The sequence below is a fragment of the Marmota flaviventris genome, chromosome 6 (genome assembly GCF_047511675.1).
Source record: "Marmota flaviventris isolate mMarFla1 chromosome 6, mMarFla1.hap1, whole genome shotgun sequence".
NCBI classification, from domain to species: Eukaryota; Metazoa; Chordata; class Mammalia; order Rodentia; family Sciuridae; genus Marmota; species Marmota flaviventris.
This window is the reverse complement of record NC_092503.1, coordinates 114,731,740-114,743,752: the sequence shown is the minus strand read 5'-3', so window position 1 is coordinate 114,743,752 and position 12,013 is coordinate 114,731,740. Positions and strand designations below refer to the sequence as shown.

Sequence of the window (12,013 nt, the reverse complement as noted above, 5' to 3'; positions counted from 1 at the left end):
ATATCTCCAATGAACATAGATGCAAAAATTCTCAATAAAATTCTGGAAAATAAAATACAAAAACATATTTAAAATATAGTGCACCACGATCAAGTGGGGTTCATCCCAGGGATGCAAGGCTGGTTCAACATACAGAAATCAATAAATGTAATACATCACATCAGTAGACTTAAAGATAAGAATTATGATCATCTCAGTAGATGCAGAAAAAGCAATCAACAAAATGCAGCACTCCTTCATGTTCAAAATACTAGAAAAACTAGGGATAAGAGGAACATATCTCAACATTGCAAAATCTATTTATGCTAAGCCCAAGGCCAACATCATTCTAAATGGAGAAAAATTATTTCCTCTAAAAACTGGAACAAAACAGGGATGCCCTCTTTCACCACTTCTATTTAACATAGTCCTTGAAACTCTAGCCAGAGCAATTAGATGAAAGAATTTAAAGAGATTTGAATAGGAAAAGAACTCAAACAATCATTATTTGTTGATGACATGATTCTATACTTAGAGGATCCAAAAAATTCCACCAGAAAACTTCTAGAACTGAAAAATGAATTCAGCAAAGTAGCAGATATAAAATAAATACCCATAAGTCAAATGCATTTCTGTACATCAGTGATGAATCCTCTGAAAGAGAAATGAGGAAAACTACCCCATTTCCAGTAGCCTCAAAAAATTAAAATACTTGGAGCTGGGCTTAGTGGTGCACACCTATAATCTCAGCGATGAGGGAGGCTAAAAAGGAAGATCTCAAGTTCAAAGCCAGCCTCAGCAATGAGGCTCAACTCAGTGAGACTCTGTCTCTAAATAAAATACAAAATAGGGCTGGGGATGTGGCTCAGTGGCTGAGTGCCCCTGGGTTCAATCCCTGGTGCCCCCCTCACACCTAAATGATAAATATATAAAAATAAAATACTTGGGAATCAACCTAACAAAAGAGGTGAAAGACCTCTACAAAATGAAAACTATAAAATGCTAAAGAATAAATTAAAAGAAGACCCTAGAAGATGGAAGAATATCCCTTGTTCTTGGATATGCAGAATTAATATTGTCAAAATGACCATACTACCAAAAGCACTATACAGATTTAATGCAATTCCAATAAAAATCCCAGTAACATTCTCATAGAAATAGAAAAAGCAATGATGAAATTCATTTGGAAAAATAAGAGACCCAGAATAGCCAAAGCAAGAAGAGGGAAGCAGGTGGCATCACAATACCAGACCTTAAACTATACTACGGAGCAATAGTAACACAACAGCATGGTATTGGCACCAAAATACACATGTAGACCAATGGTACAGAATAGAGGATGCAGAGACAAACCCACATAAATACAGTCATCTCATACCAGACAAAGGCACCAAAACATATAAAAGAAGCTTCTTCAACAAATTTCTCTAGCAATTAGAGAAATGCTGGCTAAACTGTAAATCCATTTTCATCAAAATGAAAGTAAGTCCTTATTTCTCACCATGCACAAAACTCAACTCAAAGTGGGTCAAGGACCTGAGAATTAGACCATAGACCCTGCTTCTAATAGAAGAAAAAGTAGGCTGCATCATGTTGGATTAGGCCCCAACTTCCTTAATAAGACTCCTATAATACAAGAAATGAAAAGAATCAATAAATGGGATAGATTCAAACTGAGAAGCTTCTTCTCAGCAAAAGAAACAATCAGTGAGGTGAAGAGAGAGCCTACAGAATGGGAACAAATTTTTACCACATGCACATCAGATAGATAATATCTAGATAGATAATATCTAATATCCAGGATATATAAAGAACTCAAAAATCTTAACACCAAAAAACTCCAAATAACCCAATCAATAAAATGGGCTAAGGAACTGAATAGACACTTCTCAGAAGAAGATATACAATCGATCAACAAATATATGAAAAAAATGTTCAACATCTCTAGCAATTAGAGAAATGCAAATCAAAACTACTCTAAGATTTCATCTCACTCCAGTCAGAATGGCAGTTATCAAGAATACAAGCAACAGTAAGTGTTGGCGAGGATGTGGGGGAAAAAGCACTCATATATTGCTGGTGGGACTGCTAATTGGTGCAACCAATCTGGAAAGCAGTATGGAGAATCCTTGGAAAACTTGGAATGGAACCACCATTTGACCCAGCTATCCCACTCCTCAGGCTATACTCAAAGGACTTAAAAATAGCATACTACAGGAACACAGCTACATCAATGTTTATAGCAGCACAATTCACAATAGCTAAATTGTAGAACCAACATAAATGCCCTTTAATAGATGAATGGATAAAGAAACTGTGGTATATATACACAATGGAATATTACTCAGCTAAAAGGGAATAAAATCATGGTATGTGCAGGTAAATGGATGGAACTGGAGAATATCATGCTAAGTGAAGAAAGCCAATCTGAAAAAACCAAAGACTGGATGTTTTCTCTGACAACTGGATGTTGATCCATAATGGGCTGTGGGAGCATGGGAGGAATAGAGGAACTTTGGATAGGGCAAAGGGGAGGAAGGGAAAGGAGGGGGTACGGGGGTAGGAAAGATGAGATGGATATCATGACCTAGGTACATATATGATGACACAAATGGTGTGATTCTATTTTGTATACAACCAGAGAAATGAAAAACTGTGCTCCATTTGTGTACTATGAATTGAAATGCATTCTGCTGTCATGTATAACTAATTAGAACAAATAAAAAGAAATAATAACATGCAATGACAATCTGTTTTGAACTAAGTGGGAATGCATTGTAAATATGAGAAAGATTCTGGAGTAAGAAATCTCATCATGGGCTGGGATGTAACTCAGTGGTAGAGTTCTTGCCTAGCATGCACAAAGTCCTGGATCCCATCCCCAGCACTGAGAAGAAAGGAGGAGGAGGAGGAGAAGGAGGAGAGAGGAAATTTCATCACAATGAAAAATGACTTTTCCTTAAGCTATAATATTACTTGATAGATGCTTTAAATTTATTTTATAAAAGTTCCACATTTTATATGTGACTTTTGAAAAGAAGGAACACAAAAATTTTACTGATGTGATGATAAATGGGTACTGCAAGCCTACGCGCTCTCCCTGTGGTGAATGACTTGAGACATAACCATGAAAGTCAGGCATAAGATGTCTATTCTTGCCAATGTTATTTAGCATCAATGTGAAAGATATAGCTAATGTATTGTAAGAATAATAAATAACAGATGTAACTACTGGGAAGGAGGAACAAAAACCATCATTATTCTCAGACAATGTAATTGTCTAACTAAGAAACACAAATGAATCAACAAAAAGACTATTAGACTTAATAGGGTAGTTCAGTAAGGTGACTTGTCACAAAATAAATACATATAAAAAATCAATGATGCTTTCTTGTAAAATAAAATGTAAAAATCCTATTAACTATAGCAATAAAAATAAAATGGAGAAATAATTTTAAAAATACCCATTTGAAGAAAACTATAAAACTTTCTTAGTGACATAAAAGTTAATTCAAATAAATGGAGGGTTCAACCACATTCCCAGAACAAAGATTCAATATTGTAAAGATGTCAATATACTGTAGATTAGTGTATAGATTGAATGCAAGTCTAATTGAAATTCAAACAGCACCTTCCCCTCTAATTGAACAGCAGGGAGATCTTTGATCACCTAAAACTATAAACAGGCAAGATGAGCCAAGAAATCTTGAAAAGACAAAGAAGCCAGCATGGCCAGATTCTAAAAGGTTTATCAAATGGCAATAAGTAAGCAGTGTGTAACTGGCTCAGGGTAGATACACAAATCAGCAGAGCAAAATGAGAGCCTTCAAATTAGACTAATATGTAGGATAGTTTAGTATATTATAAGATTCACCTTTCAAGTCAGCAGAGGAAAAAGGATTAGCCAACTAGCAGCATGGACAGAGCAGGCTAATGTTAGAAAAAATAATCATTTTACATATTGAATTCCAGAGTAAATTGTAGGCTGATTAGGATATTAAGTGCTTTAAATTATGCTATAAAAGAAGAAAAAGAATATATGGATTATTTATATACTATTGACTTCTAAAATTTCCTTAATCATAATACCAGAGTCCCAAACCAGATAAATGATGTAGATAACATGAGTGGATTAAGTTTGTAAACCTCTCTATGCCAAAAGCACCACAACACAAGCGAGAATGGGAATGTGTGGCCTAGGAATTATAGCTCCCCATGCCAGTGGGAGACACTTATTTATCCCTATCACAAGTCTTTAGAAAGTTTGCATATTTTGTGCACACTCTTCCACATGCATTAAATCCTCCTAAGAGCATGAGAGACACGCATAATGATTTATATTAAAAGATGTTTGACCTCATACCATTAATAATATTGAAAAATGTTAAATATTCTAAATATATGAAAGGAGAGCAGTTGAATGAACAAGGATGCTTCATCATGATTGGACGCTGTTCTGGTGTTAGAAACTATATTCCAATAATATTTAATGGTAATGACATATTTATAACACACTGTTAAAAGTAAGATATAAACTCTATGTAATGTATATGCAATGTGTAGACATAGATTACATATAAAATATATGTATAAAACTTTTCAAATCAATAGGTCTATAATCTCTTGTTCAAAACTCTTGGGGCCAAATGTGTTTCAGAAAGCAGAATTTCCCAGCTTTTAGAAAAGGAATATTAATATTATATATTTCAGATAAAAGCATAAATATTTAGAAAGGGAAAAGTGAAGGTGATACATAGGCTCACATCAGTTCAGGTCAGCTTTTGCCACCAAAATGATTTTGTGACAAAACTTCCAGTTTGCAGAGGTCTTTGAATTTTGAAATGAAGGGGATTGTGCATTAAAGGACTACAATGAAGAATACTGTTGATTTTTATTTCCTTCTTTATATTCTCCTGTACTTTCCAAGCCTTTCACTGTGAACATATATTACTTGCATAGAAATGAAAAGTCAAAAAAAAAAGAAAAGAAAAGAAAGAGAAAATATAATCAGAGACTATGCAGCCTTCCCTGTCTGTCTTTTTTAATTAGCATAATGTTTTCAAGGCTCATCCACATTGTAGTATGTGTCACGGCTCCGTTCCTTTTCATGGCTGATTAATAGGCCAATGTGCGTGTGGATCACATTTTCTTTATCCATTCGTCAGTAAGTGAGCATTTGAATTATTTCCACTTTTTGGCCAGTATGAATAATGCTGCTTGAACCCTCTTGTCCAAGTTTTTGTGTGTGCAAAAATTTTCAGGTTTTGGGGGTGCATCCTTTAGAGTACACTTGCTGGGTCATATGGTCACCCTATTTTTTGCTTTTTGAAATGCTGCTGGATAGTTCTTCAAAGTAGCTACATTACATACTCACTAGCAATATAGATATTATAAATTTTCCAGATCCTTACCAGCACTTGCTATTCCCTGCCCCCCTTTTATTTATTTATTTAGTTTTATTTATGTTGAATATCTTTTCATGTGCCAGTTGGCCATTTTTGTATCTTCTTTGGAGAATTGTCTAGTCAAATCCTCAGCCCATTTTTGAATTGGGTTGTTAGACTCTTTCTGTTGAGTTTTAAGAGTCCTTTGTAGATTCTGGGTACCCTTATCAGACGTATGATTTGTAAGAATTTTATCCCATTTCCTGGGCTGCTCTTTGATGAGGTCCACTGAGGCACAAAAATTTTGAATTTTGATAGAGTCCAGTTTATCTATTTTCTCTTTTGATGCCTGTTTTAAGTGTTGTATTTAGAAAAACTTTTCATCCAATCCAGGGTCACAAAGACTTATTCCTGTATTTTCTTCTAAAGATTTTATAGTTTTATTAGTGTTTAAATTGGCATCTCTGATGCACTTTGCTTTAATTTTTGTGTATGTTGTGCTGTGACGGTCAAATTTCATTCTTTTGCAAGGTCATATCAGGTTTCCTAGCAACATTTGTTAAAAATACTGTCCTTTCCCATAACTGAAAGGTCTTGAGTATTTATTTCTGGACTCTCAACTCTATTTCATTACACACACACACATGCGTGCACATAGGCACATGAACACACTTCTGCTTGCTCTCCTCACACCCACCATTTCCAGGTGGTGTCTCCAGTTCTCTGCTCTGTGCATTTCCTCTAATCAACACAACCCAAGGCCAAGCCTATTTGAATGGCAGAGCCTTTTCCTAGAAGTGATAGAGGGAGGGAGACTGTGGCCATTCAGAAATTAATTTTTCAACCCAATCCTGTATATAATTTACATTGTGTGCACCTTCCCTTATATTACAGAGTGTAGAACTATCTCAGTGGGGCAAGGACAAGAAATACATGCTCGGAAGCTTGTCCAGATGTCAATGCAGCAGGTATGTAACAGGGACTACTATTGCAGCCTCTTTGCTGTTTGCCTCTGTCCATCTGGTCTACAGAGGTGGAGAGCATCATTCCTGTGGTGCTCAACACTTATTTTTGATTTATGCATTTATATGAATTTTATTGTAAATTTTAACCTCAAGCTAGTTTCCTCCTGACAGTTCATGGAAAGCTTGTTCCATTTATTTATTTGGGTAATGGGGATTGATTGAACTCAGGGGCACTCAACCACTGAGCCACATCCCCAGCCCTATTTTGTATTTTATTTAGAGACAGAGTCTCACTGAGTTGGTTAGTGCCTCGCTGTTGCTGAGGCTGGCTTTGAACCTCCATCCTCCTGTCTCAGCCTCCTGAGCTGCTGGGATTACCAGCGTGCGCCACTGCACCTAGCGCTTGTTCCATTTTCTATAGCATCTGTTCATTTTATTTTCACTTGTTTATTTATTTACAGCTTGGAAGACACACCTTCTAATACATAAGGATGCAGCTATAGCAGTCTTGGAATTTCATGATCGATATTGATAGATAGATAGTACTTAAAGAAGTGACAGATTGAGACAGTTAAATTTCAATTTTCGGTTAAAGACAGGCCTTCATTTTTCATTAATGGGTAGTTTCAGGAAAATAAGAAATGTTTGAGGACTTTATATTTAGATATTGATAATAATTTTTATTGGAATTTGCAGGCTGAGTGGAATAGTAAGAAATAGTTTCCATCACACCTAATAAATACACAGGACATTAATTTTCTAGAAATGTTCTGTAGATAGCCATCTCAGCTGTAATAAGAAATTGCATCATTTATAAAAATAAAATAAGATCTTGGTTTATTTTTAAGCTTTTGATCTCATCATGTCTGTAGCAACTTTGGCACAGCTTTTCCCTGGGAATTAATGACGAGAGAGGGTTAATGGCCTAAAACTTTACTTGGGTCATCAAAATTTAAAGCTAGTCATTAATTCTGAAGTGCCCTAAGCTTTAATCTTTATCACTTAATTAAATTCAATAATAAATTATATTTAATTTATATATATCAAAGCAATTATATATAATTATTTCTATCCGGGTCAAGTGTTTCACTCTGTTGAGTGATCGGACAATTTAACTTTGGACTTAATTTATTTAGTTTTGAGAATGAGAAACTTTTAAATTTAAATGCTATATTCACATTAACCTTCTTTGGAATACTGAGTTTTTGTAACTTCCATGTCCTGGTTCTCACAGTGGGATAAGTATTGATAGTAATAGCATTATCAGGAAAAAAAAAAAAAAAAAATATATATATATATATATATATATATATATATGGACGTGCAGCCACAATGCCACCTTGAGAGACCTCAAACACTTAGAGTAAAGCTGACATTGTGGAATACAGAGTGAGGGACCAGAAAGTAACTGGGTTCATGATGACACAAACTAAGCCTGAATTCCAGCTTCCTCTGGACACCCCCTGTTATATAGACCAACGCATCCCTTTTGCTATTTAAGGAAGTCTGAGCCATATTTCCTCTTAGAGTTGAATGTGCCATATCTATGCCTTATCATTTATTTATGCACTCAGTATTTTGCAGCTGTATTTGTCAGATCTAGTTATGTAAGTGTATTCAACTGTTATCTGCTTCTCATAGGCCCGTGATGGTGATGTGACATATTGCTAGATAAGTAGTTTTATCAAGTATATTTTAGATAGTGCTTATTAGGTTTTGTGGTTTCAGGGGTGTATGGGGAGAGCGATGACAAAGAATAAGGGCTACTATATTGGCAGCAAGTGTCACCAAATGTGTTGACAACAACTCTCACAAGATAATGTGTATCTTTCTGTGCAACTGTGGGGGACAGTGAGCCAGCCTTAGTCTGGAGGCAGTCTATTCTGATTCACCTTAGGCAGGACAATCAAAGTTACCATTCCCACCATTAGATGGTGCACACACTGTACTAATACAAGGCTGCCCTTGAGTTTTGATTTCTTTCCTTTCTGAACCAGGGATGGCAGAATATAGTCATTTTGAACCCACTTGATTCCAAGCAACCAGCTTGTACCAGGTGCAGATAGTTTATATTCTCAGAATAATCAAATGCTTTAAAGCAAAGATTTTTTTAAAAACGTTTTGTGCATTTTGTTTTATTAAAATCATATCCAGAAAATTACAAGAAATAAATATGAACTCATTTTTGGATACAGGGTGGTTGGGTATTACTGCAAAATTGTCACCTTGGCCTGGAATTCATGGAGGAATTACTGGAGACACTAATGACCGTCGAAGCCAATGATGATACTTTCCGAGTATGGATAACTACTGAGCCCCATGATCGATTTCCAATTACTTTGCTTCAGGTTTGTTACCATAAACATCTTTTTGTTGAGAAATGGCATTACTGAGAGACAGAAACAAGATAGGGCTTTTTGGCCCAGTAGAATCTGCCCTGTAAAATCTCACAATCATCAAAATCTTGACTATAATCATTAAAGGTATGTAGTACATATTTCCACACTAGCGTTCTAAGGCGCAGTACTCATTTATTGGGTTTCAGCTCTGATCAGTGGAATTAGTTTATACAGTGCTGAATTTCAGCCCACATTGTGTCAGTAAGCATATTGCTGCTCTGAGGTATTGTGATTTCTATTTTGTCCTTTAGAGTAATGTTTAAAACAAAACAACCCTTTGGTTTTTACGACAGACTTCTATCAAATTCACTAACGAGCCGCCCCAAGGAATGCGCGCAGGTTTGAAAAGAACATTTGCTGGGATCAATCAAGACCTTCTGGACATCAGTAATTTGCCCATGTGGAAGCCAATGCTTTACACAGTAGCATTTTTACACTCCACGGTGCAGGTAACTTGGGAAAGCAGTTTTCACATTTGGGGTTTGCTGATGGTGTGTCTATGTGTCGCGGCCTCTGTGCAGAGGGCTTCTGGGACGTGCTGCCTGCTGCCAGCTGTTCTGTCTTCCTGACCTGCTTCCTTTTCCTGCATGTCACCTCCCCAACCTGGCGTGGGGTGTATCTGCTGTGGGTTTCACATGTGTCCTCAGCCTCCATAGGAGAACCTAAAAGCCCGAGGGCAGACACAGTCATTTGGTGACTGCTGATTCTACTGCTGTCCCAACAGCTTCTGGACATGGAGCTCAATAAATATTTGTAGAGTGAAGAGAGAGAGATTATTGAATGAGGAACTTGGTCTTGAAAGTGCCTGTGCTGGCCGGGAATTTTATGTGCACCATCTCATGTGACAGCAGGGGCCACATTTCAAGGCAGGGTTATCACCGCCTCAGAAATGAGGAAATGGAGACTCCGGGTGGTTTAGCACAAGCTGCAAGTGGTAGATCTGGAACTGCCTGGCTCTGGCTGATTGACAAGTGGTTTGTCCCACTGGTTACCCAACAGTGGTGGCAGTGCTGGCAAGAGGAGGGGGTTCAGCAGTGCCCTGCCTGTCTCAGGTTGTTCACTTTCTGCTTTTATAGACTGATTACTTCTATAGTGACTCTCAGTTTTATGGTTACCAAGCAACTTCTCTGTAGGTTTTTAAAAACTTTTTGTTCTTCTTTTGTTCTGCGTGTGAGTTTTATATATTGTCTGTGTTGGAAAGCCATGTCACTTTGATGCCCTCAGCTCACTCCAATGAAGAGGCTCCTTTAGCCGCCTTCTTGCATTTCTCCTCCCCCAAGGCTGGGGTGAAGGACAAAATGAGCCCCCTACCATGTCCCAGGAGTCAGGCCTTAGCTGTGCACAGGGAGTGCAGGGTTCCCCTGTCTCTCCACCCCCTGCCCAAGCACAGAGGGGAGTTCCAAGCTCACTCCAGAAACTGCTGGGTGTGTTTGCCCTCTCGCTCTCTGTTCCTAGCACTTTCCTAGGTCCCATTCTGCCATCGGAGAGGGCTGTAGGGTTATCTGTGTTCCCAACCCTGAGAGAGTTAACACTGGGTTGCTTGCTTTATTGGCGATTATTTTTACTAAGTTCCATTGTGGCCTTTGGATTATAAATTATAGCTTTCAAGTCCCTGAAACCTATTTCATTCATTCTTATCTGAGAATGGTTTGCACTGCTAGACCTTATTACACTCTAATACAAATATTGCTTTAACTCTGCTACTTAATTCCCCATTCACAAATACTGTATTTTATGACTCTGTTCCTAGTAGTGATGATTCAACTCTTCCACGGTGCTTATCTTGGGGAGAGGATCGGCAGTATTTTCCACATGGTCAATATGGTGACCTCTGTTTTAGAGGCTATTGCTCAGGTGCTAAACAGAAGAGCAACAGGACCACCATCTAGTCATGGGGCTAAAGTGCATTTGCACTGAATAAGACAGGCGTTTAAGTTAGGAAACAGATATATATATCTCCACTGCTAGGCCTGGGAAGCTGTAGTGAAGTGTCTATTAAAAAAAATATATATATATTTTTAAAATCAACTGATAATGTGTTAGAAGGAGTACTTCACCAGGGAGTCAGGAGGCCTGGATTTTAAGACTTGCTGTGAAATCAGTCAGCTAAGTGAAATTGGTCGGTCATATCCATCGTAGGGCCCCTGTGTCTATGTCTGTGTAGGTCGACCAGAAGACCCTTCTTTCAAGCTTTTCCCCTTTTCTAAAATTCTGACATCCAGTTACATGACATGCAGGAAGGGCAGGTCACTCAAACATCTCCCCCAGTGCCTTTTACATCAATCAATTGCCTGAACGTTTTCTTTTATTTGGTTAGGATAGAGTCAGTTGGATAGAGACACCCAGAGTTCTTTAGGGGCTTGGTATCCTGGGCCAGCAGCATCTGCTTGGAGGCTGAATCAAAATCCGCAGTGCAATAAGAATCCCAGGTGCTTTGCTTGTGAAAGAGACACAGCTGCTAAAGGAAGAAACAATGCCAATTATACAGATTGTGACTTAGCTTCTTTTATCTCTCTAGTGTTAGATATAAGGTGCAAATACCCAATGTTAGTTAATTGAGTCCTTAACAGTGTGTTAGTCAGCTTTCTGTCACTGTAACAAATACCTGAAATAATCAACTTGTAAAGAAAAAAAAAGGTTATTTTGGTTCATAGCTTTGGAGGGAGGTTTCAGTCCAAGATCCATTGGTCCTGTTGCTTTGGGCCTATGGTGACACAGCACATCAGAGCAGCATCACATGCAAAAACAGTTTGCCTCATGGTTGGGACACACAAGAGAGGAAAAGGAAGTGACTAGGGTCTCAATATCTCCTTCAAGGGCATACTCCCAGTGATGGAAGACTTCCCAGTAGCTCCACCTCAAAGATTCCACGGCCTCCTGATAATGCCATGGGTTACGGACCCAGCCTTTGACATGTGGGCTTTGGAGATACTTATTCGAATCATAGCATACACGTATGCCTTGCTTTATACAAACCTGATGTATGTGCTTTTGGTCTTGTGGAGACTAAGAAAAGGAACAGGGAATTGGTTCATGTCATGTAATCTGAAGCCATAGAACCTAGAGGTAAAATTGACAGGCCCCCACCTGCTCCACCATGTCATTTCTCTTGTTGAATTTGTGTGTTCATCAGCTTGCGGGCCTGATGTGTCATGTAGATCCTATCCCTGCCTATTTCGAAGAACGAAATGAACATTCTTCTTTTCCTGGCTGATGGGCAGGTAGATTTGGCTGGTCAGGGACAACTTCCCTGGGCAGAATAGCGGTGGAGGCTGTGGTTTGTTTT

General features: G+C 38.0%; 1 protein-coding gene across 1 annotated transcript in view; it reads left to right on the top strand.

Annotated features, from left to right (window-relative positions):
- Dnah8 (dynein axonemal heavy chain 8) overlaps window positions 1-12,013 on the top strand; it is a 276,612-nt gene that overhangs the window by 209,076 nt on the left and 55,523 nt on the right. The window contains exons 79-81 of the mRNA XM_027943662.2: window positions 6,258-6,331; window positions 8,524-8,676; window positions 9,021-9,176. Coding sequence (XP_027799463.2) covers window positions 6,258-6,331; window positions 8,524-8,676; window positions 9,021-9,176 — 383 coding nt within the window. The remainder of the gene's footprint in view (window positions 1-6,257; window positions 6,332-8,523; window positions 8,677-9,020; window positions 9,177-12,013) is intronic.